The sequence below is a fragment of the Sesamum indicum genome, linkage group LG4 (genome assembly GCF_000512975.1).
Source record: "Sesamum indicum cultivar Zhongzhi No. 13 linkage group LG4, S_indicum_v1.0, whole genome shotgun sequence".
Lineage (NCBI taxonomy): Eukaryota > Viridiplantae > Streptophyta > Magnoliopsida > Lamiales > Pedaliaceae > Sesamum > Sesamum indicum.
This window is the reverse complement of record NC_026148.1, coordinates 13,275,813-13,295,788: the sequence shown is the minus strand read 5'-3', so window position 1 is coordinate 13,295,788 and position 19,976 is coordinate 13,275,813. Positions and strand designations below refer to the sequence as shown.

The 19,976-nt window shown below is 33.3% G+C and overlaps 3 protein-coding genes across 8 annotated transcripts in view; 1 reads left to right on the top strand and 2 right to left on the bottom strand.

Annotated features, from left to right (window-relative positions):
• Positions 1–2,377, bottom strand: part of LOC105160918 (LIM domain-containing protein WLIM2b) — a 3,619-nt gene extending 1,242 nt beyond the window's left edge. The window contains exons 1-3 of the mRNA XM_011078446.2: positions 2,186–2,377; positions 1,817–2,035; positions 8–107 (exon numbers count right to left, since the gene is read on the bottom strand). Coding sequence (XP_011076748.1) covers positions 8–107; positions 1,817–1,951 — 235 coding nt within the window. The 5' untranslated portion in view covers positions 1,952–2,035; positions 2,186–2,377. The remainder of the gene's footprint in view (positions 1–7; positions 108–1,816; positions 2,036–2,185) is intronic.
• Positions 6,132–11,912, top strand: LOC105160917 (uncharacterized protein At2g39910). 2 transcript variants are annotated; one of them, XM_011078445.2, is made up of 10 exons: positions 6,132–6,266; positions 6,348–6,873; positions 7,004–7,090; positions 8,340–8,530; positions 9,031–9,226; positions 9,528–9,592; positions 10,505–10,606; positions 10,735–10,890; positions 11,330–11,456; positions 11,586–11,912. In XM_011078445.2, exons 1-8 carry the CDS (start codon positions 6,223–6,225, stop codon positions 10,829–10,831), a joined length of 1,308 nt encoding a protein of 435 aa, XP_011076747.1. In that variant the 5' UTR covers positions 6,132–6,222; the 3' UTR covers positions 10,832–10,890; positions 11,330–11,456; positions 11,586–11,912. The 2 variants fall into 2 exon arrangements, with proteins under 2 accessions (XP_011076747.1, XP_011076746.1); XM_011078444.2 differs by lacking the exon at positions 11,330–11,456.
• On the bottom strand, positions 13,880–18,664 carry LOC105160916 (uncharacterized protein At2g39920-like). 5 transcript variants are annotated; one of them, XM_011078440.2, is made up of 5 exons: positions 18,513–18,664; positions 17,835–17,988; positions 16,971–17,412; positions 16,341–16,541; positions 13,880–14,345 (listed from the first exon to the last, which is right to left on the bottom strand). In XM_011078440.2, the coding sequence occupies exons 2-5, from the start codon at positions 17,902–17,904 to the stop codon at positions 14,108–14,110; spliced, it is 951 nt and encodes a 316-aa protein (XP_011076742.1). In that variant the 5' UTR covers positions 17,905–17,988; positions 18,513–18,664; the 3' UTR covers positions 13,880–14,107. The 5 variants fall into 5 exon arrangements, with proteins under 5 accessions (XP_011076742.1, XP_011076743.1, XP_011076740.1 ...); XM_011078441.2 differs by lacking the exon at positions 18,513–18,664 and adding an exon at positions 18,275–18,414; XM_011078438.2 differs by lacking the exon at positions 18,513–18,664 and adding an exon at positions 18,086–18,268.

Here is a 19,976-nt window from a genome sequence, read left to right as displayed (position 1 = left end):
GACATACGCGATTGAAAGTTCTTGCTGAAACTACCAGTCTCCTTGAAGAGTTGCTCATAATGAGGCTTGCAGTAGAGCACGCCCTCCATTGATGAGTAATTGCTCAGCTGAGGAAAAGCGGGGATGGCCACGAATATAAGTATAGGTTACAAGCACTAATATGTGAGACATCTGAAACAGCTAAATATTCACTTATTTGCCCACGAAATAAGTTTAAACAATTCAAATGTAAGAAAAGTTTGACATCTGAAACAGCTAAATGACAACTCGGTTCATCTACCTTCCATAATCACAAAAATCTTGCCTCTAAATTTACTATGTTCACTAAACTTTCCCCTTTTGTCAATATTTTATATGTGAAAATAATGATTTTTGCAAAAATTCTAATAACTTATCCATTTTGCCCCTGATGCATCCATTCCTATATTTGCAGACTAATATATCCTTGTTAAAATTTGGAGCTTAGAGAATATTTTAAATGACTACATACCATAAAAGGGAAAAAATGTACATAACATTGTTAAAATATAACTTCGGACATAAAAAGAAAATAAAATCATTCCGGACCACAAATTTGTAGTTCATGGTTGTTTTTTGCGCTCCCATATATATTATGGAGTGACAGCCATTCTTACATTTTTTTTCACACAAAATTACTTATTAAAGTAATATGTTGTAGGACTGAAATATTAAACAAAGATGAGCCTTCAAGATATAATTAAACTTAATTTACAGTTAATAAAACATTTTTTTTGTTCTCCTTTGCTATTCATTTCATCTTTTCTTATCTATTTTCTTTCCCTTAATAATTTTCCCCTTTTATATTCATAATTTTTCTTCTTTACCTGAGGACAGAATGGTAAATTTGGGGGAGGGAGGTCGCGAGAAGGAAGAAAGAGAGCGTAGTAAGGATAATAGAAGGGAGAGAGAGTAATGGGGAGCGAAAGTCTGGTGAGAGAGGTGACAAGATGAAAGCTTAGGCAGTAGGATAAAACATAGGGAAGAAGAGGAGAGAGCTAGTGGACCGAAAGGGTCAAAGAGGTGAAGTCACGGGAAAAAGAGGGAATAAGATTACACTCATTCAATTATGTAAACGTTACAAATACAACTCTTCAAATTGTATGATCAATATCAAACACCCAAGGGCAGAAAGTTCATCTAACAAATATATTATTGAATTTTCTTTTTTTTTTGTGTGTGTCTATATCAACGACCAAATGACTATTGCACAACTTCTATATAATGCTCAGGGTGTTCTAATTGAGCAAATTTAAAAGAAATGTTTATATAATTATTAGATAGGGAGGGATGGAGGTGGAAAGCTATAGCTATTTTAGAAAGGAGGCCCTATTTTTATCATAAATCTTGACTATACGTCATATAATTGATGCCTATAAATCTCATCGATTTATGAGTATAAAATCTGTTAACCTTTAGAGCTATGTCGTAATTGTCACCAGACTATCTAAAGACACATCTAATATTTGTAGTAACACAATATCCTTCAAATATCATCCACGTATAAACTTCATTAATACACAAAAGTGAGACATCAAGAAATCTAATCCTCTAAGTTTAACAAGGCCAATTAAGCATTTCAACCAAAAAAAGGGGCATGGAATGCTCAATCTAAATCCTCACACACATCACACAGACACACACACGAAAGGAAGTTCTTCCACTACCAAGCAGCAAACAACAAGAAAGTGCAAAAAATCAAGCTCTCCCACCTCAGAAACACATAAGAAAACAAAACAACATGGATCTAATACTTGTATAATAAAGCAAGAAACGGTGAATTAGAGGAGGTGTAAACCTTGAGGGTTCCTTTGCAATGAGAGCATTTGAAGCAAGACTTGTGATAACTAACTCCATCGGCAGACAAGAGCTCCACTGGGTAAACAGTCTTCTCACAGGCCTTGCATTTCTGCTGTGTCCCAATAAAAGACATATTGCAATCTTCCCTTTCGAGCCAAACAAAAAATCAAACAGATCTGGGCTTCCAAATTCACCGCCCGACAAGCTATACGTTCAACTGCAGAAACCAATAATCATCAGTCACCGCATTTCTTAGTCCAGGATTTTCGACTACAGAACAACCGATCTACAACTTAAAGCAAGAATCAACACGAAAAATGGAGTCTTTGAAGAGGAGTTCGGAACCCATTTAGTCAAAAGTACATACCTTGAAGAAGAACGGTACTCGATCAAGATTCTTGATCAAAGTCAGAAACAACCCAACAAAGGGGCGAAAATGGTGGATTAGGACTCCCCCCTTGTTGTATGTATATGTGTGGAGAGAGAAAGAGAGGAGGGATGCAGCAAAACGGGAATGATGGTGAATAATGATGATGGTGGGGGGGGTGGGGGGAGAGAGAGAGAGAGAGAGAGAGAGAGAGAGAGCATAAATATCTTCGCTGGAAACGCATTAGCTTCCACTTTGACTCCTGCAAAGGATGACATTTCTGTACTATTACACTGTCTTTTCTTTAATTTTTTAAGTTAAAAGTGGGGAAAAAAAAGCAGATTAAAGTGGATTCCGGAGAATGTCAATATGTTATATGTCAATAATAATAATAATAGATTAAATTACACTAATACCCTCATGCTATGATAAAATATTGCAAAATACATTCTTCCTTCAAATACAAAACTTACGCAAATATTTTTTAAAAAATATTATATAAAGACTTCTTGGGGGTAAAATTGTAATTTTATAAAAAATAAAAAGTGCTTGTATATTTTAATTTAACCTCAAGCTGTATTAATATAATTTATCCATAATAATATTGGGTCAACAAGGCTCAATCAATCAGTAATATTAAGATCTCACAGTAAATAAAGATTATGAGTTTACATCTTATAAATATAAACATATTTTTACTTTTTTATTTAAATATATTATTAATTTGAAATTTGATAAATGATTATTGATACAGTAAATTAATATTTAAATTTGAATGCAATAAATAATATAATAAACCACATCCTATAAAAGTAATGATGTTATAGGAATTGATAATTGTTACTTCCTCTTTTACAAATTTATTAAATTTGTTTAAGATGGGATTTAAATATTCTAAAATAAAATAAAAGGTCTGCAGATTATCATTTTATTATTAAAGTGCTGATATTGATATGATACAGTTAATTACCTATAATACCCTTTGAGATCAATTATATAAACAAGCACTATTTGCACATTCCATCTGTGTATTTAAATTTTTAAAAATTATAAAATGATATTTTTTTTACTATCTAAAATGCTTATCGAGTTTATGATAAATCATTTTTCCAAGTATATTAAAAAACACAACGTAACCTTAAACTTTATTTATAGGTCCAATTTGGCCCCACCATTGTATAATTGATTATAAGAGAATTAATTTTGAAACAGTTGATTTTAAAAAATATATATAATTATGACATTTGAATCACGGTTCAATTATTAATTATATAAATACAGATTACAATGATCAAATTTAATAAAATTCAATTTCAAAAATAATTACGAAAAAAAAATTGCCTAAAAACACAAAAAATTACGTATACACTCGAAACACTGGTATTTGCAGAAAAATAATGGTAAATATATTGTCATGTTATCCCATTGCAATTTAAATATCATGAATATAGGGCATGATCCTATAATTAATGGGAATTAAATTAGCAATATATTCTAAAAGATTCACATATTAATACATCAATAATTGTGGCTGCAAACAAAGAAAAAAAAAATAAAGATAGTATCAAAATAAAGAACTTAAAAGATTTTCAATTATTGCAAAAATCATATTTGTAACCTTACAAAAGATATATATATATGTAATTAGATGTATCTTCAGGGGTGCTAATGCAATTTTTCAAAAATAAATAAATACACAAAGAATGAATTGATGGGCTTAGGTTAAAATAATTTTGTTGTCTTGCTTTGCATCCTTTTGCATGTGCTTTATTCCATTAGATAATTAAGTGGAGCCTCTTTTGGATTATGAAAGCCATTAGTTATATGTCAGTCCTGTCTAGAAAAAATAGAGAATTAAATGAAAATGAGTGATTTTTATAATTAATATTTATGAAAATTAGTATCTATTTTTTTCTACGAGAATTCTGATGATTTTCATCGTTTTTGTATAGTAATCATGTTGCCATGTCCGTTGTAAATAATAATTTGCATTCAGATTAAATTTTCAATGAACGTGTATGTTTGTTAGCATAGATTGCGATAGATTTTTTCATCCTTGGTAAATTATTTCAAACAGGTTTTTTTACGACACTATTCTTGTCATAAAAAAATCATCCCACCTTCGATTAGATTATTTACTTTGACAATCCTAAAAAAACAAAAGGAAATTTGCAAAATGATAGAGACATCGTAATTGCAAGTGGGTGCAGGCCATGTTGCCTAATGATGTCGTTCTCATATTACATTAAACCACGTTCTTCAATCTTATATTATTACGTGTTTCCTTTTGACTATAATCTTGTGATTTTGAAGGAATGTTTGGTTACTACATACGGCAGAATCGATTCCTACGTGTAAGTTTGAGGTTATGAATTTGAGTTTTATTAGATGTGTATAAATATTTGTTTTATTTAATATTAATTTATTATAATAGATTTTTTTTATTATTTAATATGAGTTTATTAATCGAATTGATGAATTTCTCACTTTGTTGACATTGATATAATTATAAAATCACTCTTTATTTATATATATATATATACATATAACCGTTGTGGCATACATTTTTCACTTGTATATAATAAATAATTTTATTATTTTAAAATATATCATAAAAAATAGTAAAATATATAAAGCATTACATCAAATTAAAAAATAAAGAAAGAAAATAAAAAAAAAAACTAATTTATCAGTTAATGTAAAATTTAAAAAATTGAAGAGATTAGTTATCTTATCAGTTGAAAGATATTTTTATAATAAGACTAGTTGTTGTGACACGTATTTCCTACATATATCTAATTATACAATGTATTACAAATAAGAGTAAAATATATAAACCATTGCATTAAATTAAAAAACGAAAGAAAGACAAGAAAAAAACTAATTTATCAGTTAATGTAAAGTTTAAAAAATTGAATAAGTTATTGTTGGGTGGAGAGCCCATAACATTATTGCAGAAATAATTCACAAAGATATACAAGATATTAACATCAATATTAAGCAGCGGAAATAATCGATCAAACGAATGCTCAGAGAGCCAGATCCATTTCTTAGACTTTACTCATGATCACTAAGATCGGCAGCCTTAAGATAAAACCCACGGTTGCACACGGTTTTGGCACAAAGCCCTTGCCACAAAGGTTATACCCCTCGATCACATATATCTTCTTAGCACATGGTCAGTGAGACATTCAATCTCTCTATTTCACAAAGATTTGCACTGAGCTTATCGGAATAGTTTTCTCTTATAAGATAGTAGAAGGAATCTGCTATTTATAGAGCCGAGAGAAAGATGGACATGGAAGATAGGGATCACCTTCCATAAACCATCAGCCTGGTTTTGGAAGGAGAATCGTTGCAAGAGGAAAGTGAATCACAAAGGGGAATAGAGAGATGTGAGATATGAGAGAATATTAGGGTTAAGTAGAAAATAAGTAACCAATTTGAATCGGGTCGAGTCGTGGGTCAGTTTGTGGGTCGTGGGCTTGGGCCAAACCGTAGCTAAGTGGGTGTATTGGGCCTCTCTATTTTCAGTCTTGGGCCATAAATTTTTCAACAGTTAGATATCTTATCGATTGAATGATATTTTTATAATAAGAATAGATAGGAGCAGTAAATGATTCAAATCGGATCCAACATATTATTTTTTAAGTTTATTTAAATTATGATTGAGTTTCAAAATTTGTGTTTAAATTTGATTTGATCAATAATTCAATGATGGTCGAACAAACTTTAATTAAATTAAACATAAATTGAATTCGAATAATTTAATATTTTTATATACATTCTGTTATTTTTACACTAATCAAATTGAATTCGAGCCGAGCTGAAAAACTTATTAAACAATAATCGAAGTCAATATGTTTTGAATAGGCCAGATAATTAAATTGCTATCCTAATAAATATCAAATTATTATAATTAAACCCAATTAATTATTTCCAGAAACCCTGCGAGCTGCCCACAGGCAACAACTCTAGAAACAATTACAGTTGGAACTGATAGCTTGGACGTTCAAGAAAGTTGCTTCCAGTCTGCAATGTCGAGTTCCTCTTCATCCCTTCTTCTGCAGAATCTCATTCGGTAATTACTCTTTCTGTGTGTTTTGTATATACGTCTCTGTGTGTGATTAGCTTTATGTTTTAACTTTTCTTGAATTTGCAGATTCTCGGAACCCCTGAAAGAATCACTCTCCCGAACTCCTTACGCTCCGCCGGAATCCTACTCCAATGTCTCCGTCAAATCCCAACTCCAGTCTCTCCTCTCCAACACCACAATTTCCGAGCCCGAAGTTCGAGTCAAAGTTAAAGACTTCGCATTGTGCTGCGCCGCATTAGCTTCCTCTTCAAACTCCACTAGCATACATCTCTCGTGGGTCCCCGACTCGCTTTCGGGTTCCGCGGTCTCCGCTTTCAAAGAATTTGCTCAAGCTTATTATGATGATTTCATGCACTCCAAGTGTTTGATGAAAATTGGTGAATTGGAGTTGGATTTCGGTGGTGTGGTGGAGAGTGGAAAGAAGCTGGTGATCGAATTGATGCCCGAGGTTTTGCCTTTGCTGAAGAGTAACATTAAGGAGAGCGCCATCGATGCTAGTGAAGAGGGTGATGGAATTTCTGCAGCCAGCGCAAGGGCACCGGTGGCTTATGCTATTTTGGCTGCCTATCAGTTCAGATGGTTTGTTACTCAGGTCATTGTGTCTGGTACATTTACGAGTCTTGTTCTTTGTGCAAATTGAAGAAAAGACTTGGTGTTTGAAATTGAAGAAAAGAATTGTGTGTATAATGCTGGAACTTTGTGATGTTGTGTGCTTATTTTAGGTGGATGCTCCATATATAGGGAAGTTGTCCCCTTTGTTGATTCCATGTGCTCTCACAGCTCTTGATCACTGGTCTCCTGAAGTGAAAGTAAGTTGTTCACTAGTATTTATTACTCCCTTCTTTTTTCTGTTAAATTTCTTCTTTGCTGATGTCCACTTGTTGCTTTGACAAAATATGCCCATGCCCTGAACCTGTTATTGTGTGGCCTTTATACTTGTAGTTGTGGTATAAGTATCTGCAATCTTTTCTTTTGCCTCCACGTATCCTTAGGCTTTCTGGCCTTTGCGATTTAACATTTCATGATGCAGTCGAAAGCATTAATAGTTGCATTATTGCCTGAATTTTGTTACCCCTGGCAGTTTCTGTCCTGAACTATGGTAATAATGAGATCCATTTTAGAATCTGGTCAGTGATGCATTTTGAGTTTGCAAGAGTTTGGAGTTTAAACAGAGATCTGTGTTGATCCAATCTTGTATTTTCTCTTTTTCTGTTCCTGTGTTTGGGATTGGAGATGATGGTTATTTATTTGTAGGAAATCCAACCCCCCTTGTTTTTGGATTTTTGTGCCATACATCTTAGACTTGTTGTCCATGTTTGGTTCATGGTTCGACACTCCCCCACCCCACCCACCTGTCCATTCACCCATGCACACCGAACAAAATCAATATTTGGGAACTTCCGTATTGGAAACTAGTATATTTCATGTTGTAGTTTATTTTCCTGTGAAGTACTCTTTGTGGGGGTAATGTAAAGCAATGACATTTTGAAGGGCTAAATAATTGCCATAAAATTCCATTTAGTATCCTATGCTGCCAATGACAATAGAGGAAGAGATTCGTAAATGGATAAAGTGGTTTTATTCTATAAAAGCCGATACTCTGCATTTATAGGTTTCTAGTTTCTTTTTACTTATTTCGGATGTATTGGAGATCCCACTTTTTCTAATGTATTTCTCATGTTGAACACCTCGGAGTTCTATTTATGGATTTAGAGAAGAAATTTTCCTGACGCGTACATGCTAATAAGTACATATGCCAACTATAAACTGGCGAGACTTATTTTTTTAAGTACTAGGGAGGAGTGTCAGGGTGTTTGCCATTGTCAACAACTGGATATGAACACAAATCAGAATCTTTATCTTTTTAACTGTTTAATCATGCCCATCTGCTTCAGCACAAGCTAGATCGGTTTGAATGTTTGTCCCTCCATTTTAAATTTAATGTTTTCACACCTTATAAATTTATACGCACCCAGGCTCCTTCACATCACTGCATGTATTAGAAAGACATCATGTTAATAGTTTCGCTGTTGTATAAACTCACTTTTCTCTTTTCAGGGCCAAGGCATGATAAGCTTTATATATCTTGCGAAAAATATGGATGCTGAAGAGATTGGTGTGTATGCTGATGTTATTCTTGATGCTTGCTGCCAAAATGTTGCTTCTGACGATGAGATATGGCAATATGTGGTGGAGATGTCAGTTCTTCTTGTCACTTTAACTCAGCAAAGAAATCCCCGTAGTTCATGGTACTCATTTGATACTGTGTTTATCCCCTCAACTATATCAAACTGAAGAACTTTTCGATGAGTTTTTTGAGAAAGTTAATTATGTTCTGGACATATTCGTTGAGGACACTTGAGTGTAAAATTGAAAATAGTGGACAAGAATACCTATTTGCAGTGACTTGCAAATCATAAACCGCATGCAATAATTGAAGATTGCTAATTGGATGGTATCTGAACTTTATGTTTTGTGACTTAGCAAAACTGGATAGTCTGCTCTTTAATAATTTTCGGTATCAGTGTACTTGCTGAAAATTTTTAGCAACCTAATGACTCTAGTTTCTAATATATTCTGTTTACATTGTGGGATAAGTGAGCAACAACTTAATATGCTTGTCACCATGGATCCATGCGAACATAAAATCTGAGTTGACATCTCCTTATATGTTTAGAATCTTAACCTCTCCTATTAGCACTCTCATCTATTTGCTTTGCCGTCCGTTCATTAAAGTTGGTATTTATAGGTATGAGAAGCTGCTCAATGAAATGTTAAATCATTTAGAAAGGCAACCAAGAAACAAGCAGCGGCGCATCACATGGCTAACACACTGTGAGCCACTGTTCAGTGGTCTTGGTCTCGTACTGCTTGCCCATTTCAGGCGTCTTTTCCCTCTTTTCTTTAAGTGGATGCATGCGGATGATGATGAAACAGTTTTACTGGTGAGACATTTTCTACTTTTGGAAGCATAATGATCTTAATGTTTTCAAAGATATCAATTTCTTACAGTATTAGTGCTTATGTTTTAACAAAATGATTTTGGGTATTGATTAATCATTATTTTAGCAACGTACAACTCCAACTTAGATCAGCCTCATGATAATTTTGCTTATACTTTAAACTTTATCCAACTTCTCCTGATGAGTTGGTTACTTCATCATTCTGCATCTTGCTGTTTTCCTTTAGATGCTTCAATTTTAATCACAGAAAGTACAAACCCTCCATCCTCTGATAATGGTTCAGGTTCTGGAGCGAATGACAACTGTTGTGAAACTTGCATGGATAAGGAATTCTCTGTACATTGAAAGGTAACTATTATGATCATCTCTACATACCAGAGATATAAAAGAACATCTTGCATGTGGATTGTTTACCAGGAAAAGGTCGAAAGCTTATGTCTTCAAGGAAACAGATAAAACAGGATCCTGTCAAATTATACATTCCAAAACTTTGCAAGTAAAATCTGTAATATACTAATATGCAATAAAATGTGTATTGTAACTATAGAAATTTTGTTTATCCAACTGGCAACTTTTAGATTAGGAAGATAGACTTTCATCAATTTGCTGTGATGCACCACACATTCGAAGTGGGCTTGACATGGACATGCTCGGGATCAAGTGCCCAGCATGGTATGTGTCTGACATAGCAAGTTGGCGATCTAGAAATTAAATAAAAATAGAAAAATTTGATATGGTGCTTGAGACAGTTGATGGCGCTTAAAACATTCTCAGAGGCAATGGAGGCTTTCTCATATTTGTAAAATCTAGAGGTTGTGAAAAAAATAAGATAAAACCAGAAATTTGTAAAACTAAATAAATGACAATGTTTCGTCATGACAATTGACTTTCTCTCTCTTCCTAAACCATTTTGAATTCAGGCCTTCTTTTCTAAAAACATTATTCAGTGATACACATGGTTGACACCTGACATCCTCATTGGTATTGGCATCCTTTTCCTTGTAATTCTGAAGACGTCCCTATCAATCCTTTAAAGATTACCCGTGATTTCATATAACTAGAGATATTTATATTAATAGCTGTACCTATAGGTTTATTGTTTACTATGTCTATTTTTCCCCTGGGTGTTAATGTAACTTAAAAGTGTATAAAGTAAAGTTGGGGTGCATTTCCATCTTGAAAATCATGCAAACGGCTCCTTGGATGATTTGTGAATTTCCTATCATGTTCATCCACATATATTTTGCTATTGGCTCTCAGGTTGGTGGATGAGCTCATCACTCTATACAAGGATGCAGCGCTCAAGGTTGCATGTGAAGATATTAGATCACTCATCCTTCAAATGCTAAAACTGATTCGTGTGTGAGTATAACTCTGTCTTTTAGTATATTATTTATCGGATTATGCGTATCGAGAACTGTTTTCAGGTATCTATGTCATATCTTTCACATGAGTGGTGATGACTTCTATATCTTTATTGAATTTTATAGGTCCCATAGACCACAGTTCAATGCAATGTGGGTCAAGCATAAGGATGATCCAAACTTAACAGCTCTCTTCCCATCCTTGAGTGAGAAAGAAGTATAAGGATGGTCCAAAACTTAAGAGCTCTTGTACCATCCTTGTGTGAAAGAAATCCTGCAATGGTACTGCTGCCTGCCTTTTTCTCCCTCAAAAATAAATTTGAAAAATGATAACTCTTCTCAGAGTTTTAATTTGCATAGTCCATTGAAGTCCCCTTGTTAAGATTTTATTATGTTTAATGGCCATCTTTTAGGACCATACTATCAAAGATATAACTGTTTCGAGGGAACCTAAGCTTGAGTAGAGCATAGATTTTCCTAAGTCCTTTAGTGCTCTGGATTTTGGATGCCGTGTTGCAAGGTTCAGGATTTTGCTGGAGCACCATTTGACCAAAAGTTACACCCAATTTTATGAATCCCCAGCTGAACTCTGGTGTAGATTTTCCTAAAGCCTTAGTGCTTCTGATTTTGGAAGCCATAGAATACCAATTTTGCTGGAATAATCATTCTGAGAGGCCAATGTTGCCCAAACTAATTAACTGGTTTGCTTTGTATTTTGCAGAAGTATAGTGTAAGGCACAGCTTCACCAAAACCTTGTGGCAACTTGCAATGAACCATGTATACCTATTTAAGGAAAAAAAAATACAAAACAAACAGACGAGAAAAGCAAAGTACTATATTTAGGACAGTAAGTAGGATGGCTGCTGCACCAACCTGATGTTTTCATGGATTTGATAGAGTTCAAGGTTCAATCACTTGTTATTGGTACCAAGCAGGTCGAATGCTGATCCCTATTCTCTGACCTTCTAAACTACAGGTTGCTTGAAGATGGACATACTTGAGAAGATATTTCCTCCCAGAGAAAGAGGCTCTTTTGCATTTCTATAGCCACTTCAAAAGTGGTATTTGCTTGCATCCCAAACACCAATATCCCCACTGGTGATTCGACAGCATACGATCACTCAAAACGAGAAGGAAAACGATCTTTAGTTGTGCAGTAACAATCTCTGAATAGTTTTAACATAACGGAGTTCTTCCAGGAGTCGTGTATATTATATATTCATGGAAGTTTGTTGTATAGCATAACAGAACCGGCATTTTATCTTCCGTGCCAATATTTCTTGATGGATTATGCAACTTATTACTCGGTTTCATTTATCATGATCGGCAATTGTGTGGAGCAATAGTGTGGTGTGGCTTCTTGATTGGGACAAGTTCATTGAACGACTCTGCACGAAACTCTCTATTGGAGTTACAACATCCAATTAAGAATTTCCTAATATAATAGTGCAAAATCAATCATTTGAGTTATGGTACCATAGCGATGTGTATTAGGTTGCTTTAGGGATGGTAATCGTGTCGGGCCAATCGGCCCCGATGTCGACCCGCCCTAATGGTCTGGGTTTCGTGCTCCTTAGGCCAGTTCGAGGCATAATTTATTGGACTCGATCGAGTCCGGGGTGGGTTATGAATTTTGTATTGGACTCGCCCTGAGCCCATCGGATTTATTTTTTAGGGTAAATGCAGACAACCCCCCTTCCCCCCTCAATGGTAATGAGGTCATTTGCATATTACCCTTCAACTTTTTGATTTTATTGCATTTTGTATTTTTAGGGGAATAATGATGAAATATTCCGTCCATGTATGTACACCCATTTAAGGGGCATTTTGGGTTCGGTAAAAATTGTAAAGGGTAAATGCAGACAACCCCCAACGTTGGGATCATTTTCACTTTGTCCCTTAATCTTTTTACAAAACAAAAAAATAAAAATAAAAAAAATATGGATAAAAGTTCTAACAAATAAAGAAAAAAGGAGGAAATTTTCAGAAAATTTAATATTTAATTTGCAGATAAATTACTTCATGTTACAAGACAAATATAATGTTCGCACAGATTGAAATACACACATATACTTGATGGTGGTGCCAACAAAAATATCCGATTTTTTTCCTTTATTTTTTGGGTTTGATTTTTTCTCTTTTTATACAATGTAATGTATTTGATTTTGTCATAAGATTATACTTTCTTTTATAATTTTTTTCAATTGAGTTATTGAAATTCAATCTCATTATTTGGGCTGGTAAGTTTTTCTTATGATACATCCATTGAAATTCTATAATGAAATTTTAGCGTCTAAAGATGAAAAAATAATTATTTTTGGATTATTTTTACTGTCAATATCTATACTATTTACTAGATGTGAGGAGTTATTAGTTATTTATTTTATATAATTAAACAAAAATAAAAAATATTAAATTATACACATTTCATGTCTAATATGCTTCAATAGCTAGTATTAATTAAATGAGGGGATTACAATAATTACCTTTTGGTATAAATTTAATATATTGACTAAACTTATACTATAAGTCATTCAAACTAACTTTAATGATATTAGTAATTTTATTTTTGCTCTAACTTATATGATTATTTTTTAAGTAATAATATAATTAGTATGATAATTACAGTAGAGACTGATTCATTGATCGATTCAATTATTTTTTATATAAAAGATATTATTTTTTAGGATAATTTCCCTAAAATTTGGCATAATTACGAATACCCCCCTCAAATTAAAAATAATTATGTAGCCTCTAAATGATGAATAAACATTACTATTTTACCCTTGTTGAATTTTTTAAAAAAAATAAAAAAAATATCTAAAAAATGTAAAAAGATTGAGGGTAGACATAATAAATAATCTAGAGGGAGTATTAGTTCATAAAAATATTTAAAAAAATTATAAATATATATAAAAGGCATAATTTATAATCCAAAAGAATATTTTGATCAGTTTACCAGAAAAATTGAATAAAAACATAACAGAATGGGCTCGTTGTTAAACGGACGTTAATCAGGAGGGTGTAATTTTTCAAACAACCAGGAATTATTTATAATTATGCTAAACCTCAGGAGAGATGATCGTAATTTATCCTATTTTTTATCTTATAAATACACATTTTCAATATTTCAAAAAGTTACATATACAAGTTTACATCTATCACCATTTTTAAGTATCATAATACACTCCCACTAGTAACAATATTACAAATACCTTCTTAGAACAAGTATAAATACCTCTAACCTTTCAGCATCATAACAGAATATGGTACATGCAAGGGAAGAATTTTCTGCACCACACTTCCAAGTTTCAACTCATTACATGCAATCAAACTACAAATACAGGATTATACAAAGATTATATATAGCCTGAGTTGGCCATGTATGTACACATCAGAGACAAAAACTACAACAGTGTTGAATTGTTCATGGGCAAATAATATGCATAACTTGAGTAAAAATCAAAATTTTGCACTTATTGATGCGAAAGAATGAGATTACACTTCGTTTGGCAATAACTTACTCGTCTGAATTGGGTGAATTTCACTGTGATCTTCCATATTGTATTGGAAAAAAGGGTTTGGAAGCTTGAAAACCCGATCGCCTGAGTATCGGCCACTTAGAGCATCCATCTGGCTGCTAATCACAGACGTGATGTGGAAGCCCTCTCGTTGCAGCATTGTCCTTCGTCTTGACAGAAATTCTTGAAAGTCCATTAGCATTTCATCATCTATTCTGAAACAGTAATAGCAAGGTAGATACGAAATTTGGATAAGGTATAAAAATAGTGAATGGTAAACTGAAAGAGAGAGAATAGACCACAAAGTATAAATATACACATCAAACAGCCAAAGGAATTTGTGTACGACCTCCTGTTGCAGAAAATCAGTTTCATCTAGGGAACGCTGTGGGCAGGGTTGATAAGGCACTCGAGGGTACATTTATGTGTTGTATTGCCACAAAGCTGTGAAGTATATAAATTCTATTCGAGCTACATGATCCAGTAATGGGAGTATCATTACTCTTACATGTACTTTGTTTATTTACATGGTTTACAATTAACTTCCAAGTGATCAAGCAGTGAGAATGTTTGTAATATTTTGAAAAGTATTTTCTCAAAGTGAATGAAAATGAATCCAAATGTTGCATAAATTACCTTTCCCAGCAACTCCACAGAATGTCCCTCTTTCTTCTCTTTTGATTCCTATTGCTGTATTCATTATATTACACCTTCCTTCACATTCACACTAAACCAAGGTTGTAAATTTGACGTTATTTACAATATTTTTTAAGATAAAATAACTCTTATGCATTTCAGCTAGAGAAATCTCATAAAACTTATTTTGTTTAAGCTTTTCATTTCAAGAGAAATCTTATAGAAAATTATTGTTTTTCGATTGCTATTATAATGATCAAATGCATGTAATCGCTTGGATGCAGTCCTTTTTTTTGTTAAACAATGGGTAGCTATATTTAGTCTAGCGATTAGAGGTTAAATATTTTGAAACTCTCTTTCCAGGACCTGATCAGCAATCTACCCTTAAGTATTTGAAACTCAAACCAATCTACACACTTTTAGTTTGTTTCACTTTCTTACTCGTTATACAAATTGTCTCAAATTTCAAGGAGAACTAACACATAGGTAGTCTCGAAAGTGAAACAAGATTGCATTATTTCTCATATCAGAGGAAAATAAGTGCATGCTCGATTAGTTTAGCCTGTCAAGAAAGATGATCAATTTTGATTTCTTATGAGCCCTTGTGCCGTTTATAGTAGTATCTTCATCTCCACTTCGACACACATAGAAATGAAAACTCTTGATGTAGTCTACGAGTTTTTTAATGATGTAATCTATAATTTATATTATGAAGTCTAGTAATACAAATTGGTGACCATGAAAATTATACTTGAACACAGTTACCTTGATATCAATTAACTTATCTGCCACACAATCTTAGTACATCTACCTATATTCAGCACTTACTAAATCTCCAGCCTACATCTTTTCAATGTTCATAATCTTAAGAAACAAAGAGATTTAAGATTGTGGTTAATGGGTTTTTCAAAAGATCTTACAGGGGCTAATTCGCTATGGCGCACCCTGCAAAGTTTTAATTAATCATCTGGTGTAGGGTTATAAGGACATCAACAAGCCAGTGATTCCTCGCAGAAATTTCAGATCAATGAAGTAAAATGGGATAGATTTGGAAATGAAATGCTTATTCCCATGTTCATTCCTGATTCTATCGTATGATTAACAGGAATTTTTATTCCTTCAGGAATCCGAATTTCATAAATGAAAGGTATTTTAGACATTTATTCTATTTGTTTCATTCCAACCTTTCATTTCTACTGATCACTTAAATGAATGGAATGAATAAGGCATCTTGATTCAATTCCTTATTCCTTTGCCATACCAAGTGTAGAAAATGTTAGGCTCAATTACCCTTCCTTTTCCATCTCCATTCCATTTTTGAATTCATTCTTTTCCTGTCTCCATTTCATTCTTAAATTCATTATTTTCCACTATCTTCTTCTAAATTCACTCCTTCCAGTCCAAATCCACCCATGCATGTCCAGCAATCCCCTAAGTTACTAAATAATGACAGCAAACAAATTAAAGATGTTAAAGATACTTTATTAAGATAGAAATTGGACAAAGAAAATATCTACGAGATATGTTAATCATGAAATTTTAAAATTCTAGCACTGAAAAGTAAGAATAATTACCTCATGATAAGTGAAGACCAACCATGACATCTCATGGACATAAGATGCTCTACAGTAGTGTTTCTCAGTTTCTCAGGTCTCCTTGAGAACAAAATCAACGGCCATCTGCTGGATTGGAGTTTCAAGCACAACTTCATGGCAAAAATGTGTTTCAAATAATTTGCATCTCTGATGCTTCCATGCAAATTATCTTTCTTGATCCTGCATCACCAAGAAAGAGATAGTTTAGTACTTTTATCAAGCAATTTATGTCTTTAGCTACATGAATCTGGCTATTTATTTTGCCAAATCCAGATTTTATCTGTTAGAGCTCAGTTGATGCTATTCTTCCAACACATTCCAAATCCATGTGCATGTTAGTGTTTTCATGAAAAACAAGCTAAATATGAGTGGATTAAATTGGAGGACACAGTTGGGTTTTGCCAACTGACATCGAGAATCAAACACACTTTCAAAATTCATGATTAATCAAGCTTCAGTTTAAGCTGAAAACAGTAGTTTCATTTGAGCATTGAACTGTGGCCAGTGACCATTCAGAATCATCCAGAAAGCACAAGCTTCATATGATAAATTATGACATTAGCAACATAGGCTATAGAACTTGCTAAGATTAGGAGGAATTACGGATACCTCATGTCATTAACAACCAAAGTTTCTGAACCCAACAAGTCATCGGCATCCATCAGAACAACATCTCGACCATCATTTTGCGGTCTCAAACTGCTAAAGAAGCCCTCAGCAATGCCAACTGTAATATTCAAATCTCTCTTGTATTGTCCTTCTTTGATATACTGTATATTGATATCCTTGCAAATTTCAGGGAAAAGGTCTGCACCTAAGCTGTTCAGCTCTGCATGCAGGGCAAAATTCCTGCAATAATCATAATCATGTGTATTTCTGTACATCTCAAGAACTCCAGAATTCCTACTTTGGCAGGAATTTAACATCACTGTCAATGCAATCAGCAACGAAACTACTGATATCCCAACTGTAACAAGCCCAGAAATAAAGACTGTAGCAGCAGAAGCTGACATGTATATTCCTGCCTCGGTAGTATAATGGCTTCCCATTTCTGTGACAATCCAAGGATAACAATCAATGAATCATTCATGTAAAAAGCTGAAAGTTGACAGAACAAGCATTACTTTAATTGGATGTTAATATCGTTGACATTCACCTGGTGGCAATGGGTTATCATACAGATAATCCATGTATTTTCCCAGTCAGACGGTGAAACTTTTTAGGAGAATCACACACCATATTACTTTTATAAAGAACCTTCGACCCAATTTTGCTACTTTTAAGTTACATACTAAACGTGCAACTTTTTGCTTATATATTCCATTCTTAAAATTTAACATAGGAATCGACTAAGATCAAGCCCTCATGCTCAAATTTCACATTATGAATAATTTTCGGTAATTCTTATAGATTACCGTTTGAATCTCTATTTGCAATAGGCAGACTACTAAAAACCATGATCAAGATATATACCCGAACTTCCTCTGGTCGAAAGACTTTGAGCAGAGTATTCCCGCTCCATTTCATGTCCGTAGGCAGACATTTCCTTGCGATTGCTCTGCAGGTCGTAGGCCTATTTATCCTTATCAAACAACGCACTCATTCCCTTTGAAAACACATATTTCACCTGCATCAGAAAGATGAACAGATTAGCATCAAGCTCTTGTTCTGCATTTTGACGTCGAACAGCACACAGCACTTCTCGGACACATATTACTACTCACCATAAGCTTCATCACAACCCAACCAGCTAAGATTACGAATCTCTACTCCTTTTCACACAACGCGCGCACACACACACACAAGAGGAAAGGAGGGGCACAAGTTACACTTTGCAAATACTATATAATCTTGCTCAGCCAAAACAGTGAATTAGACCCACAAATTATCAGTCGAATACTGAAAGCAAATACCTCCACAGAAAAAATTGACCGAATAACAAAAGAAGTTTCAAGAGCTGATGACTTTCTTGATTGTGAGAAAATCACAGTCAAGATGACAGCTAAGAAAGTCGAGAAGCTTCAAATGCATCAACCAATCAGGCTACATTAAAAGAAAACTTGAACAGTGAGGAACGGATAGATACATGAGAGCGATCGTCGATTTGAATATTCAAATGCTCAAGAGCGAGAAAAGGGGCAGCATCACTACCTGACAATTCGCCATTTTTCGCTGTTGCTTGTACAGATTGGATTCCTGGCATACATTATTGAGCAGCCTCTTTTGGATGGAGGAAATTGGAGATTTATGAAATGAGAGATGAGCAAAAATGAATAATGATTGTGAAAGCAGTGATGTAAATTGAGGGACCCTGCAGATATTCCCGTCCAACTGGATTATCAAGTTGGATAATAACAGCTAACTTTTGGGATGATAATATCTATGGCATGTCACATGGAGAATTCACCCATTTCAACCAATACAAGATTAGGGATTATCTTTTCAATTTTATACTATTTTAAAATTGTAAAATTATGTTTAGTTGGCCATTTTTTCTTTTTTTGAAAGATTAGATCATAAATTTAAGAAAATTCATTCTATCCTGTCTTTTCGTATAAAAAAATATATTGTAAATTAGGGACAATTACACTTCCCGCTTTTGAAACTTGATAGAATTACATGTAGATCTCCTGTAATTTGTAAAATCACATCTAGCACCCATAAAATCTGTTTTTATCTAACATATAAGCTCCTATCTTAGTCTAAATTTATCGAATTTGTTGATATTAACGAATAAAATAAGAAAAAAAAATTTATATCTACCCATGATTGATTTATTACTGATTTATAGTAGGTCAAATAATTTTTTTTATAACCAAATTATCTTCATACGTCTTTCACACGTTAATGCATGTGAGGAGGTAATTTTTCATCGTTATAAGGATAATTTATATTGAAAAAAAAATATTTAATATGCAATAAGCTAGTGATAAGTCGATCGAGGGTAGATATCAATTTTCATTCAATTTTTTTGTTAATATCGACAAATTCAATTAATTTTTGACTGACAGAGAACTTATTTGTTAGATGAAAGTAACCTCAATGATGCTAGATTTAATTCATAAGGCCACATAAAGTTTATGTATAATTACATCAAATTTTAAGAGACGGGAGTGAAATTATCCCTATAAATTATCATATTGTTTCGTGTAAAAAACTGTCACCAATTTGTTCTCAAATGACATTAAATGGACGGTATTTTAAGGTGCATTTGATTTATTTTTCAGAATTTTTAAAATTCCTACAAAGTATCACTGTTGATGACATATAGAATAACGCCTACTTATTATTGCTGTACGAAGAATGATTCTTAATAAATAATTGGGATAATTACGATCACTCTTTTAAAATTTAGTATAATTATATTTAAATTTTTCGTAGTTTGAAAGATTAAATTTAGCACTTTTGAGGTTTGCTTTCGTCTAACAAATAAGTTTATCTGTTAATTAAAATCCATCGAATTTACCGATATTAACTAAAAAATCAGAAAAAAAATATATTTACTCTAAATTGACTTATTACTGACTTATAGCAAGTCCAAATAATATTTTTATGACCAAATTACCATCATACATCTTAGCTCATTAATGCATGTGAGTAGGTATATCTTCACCT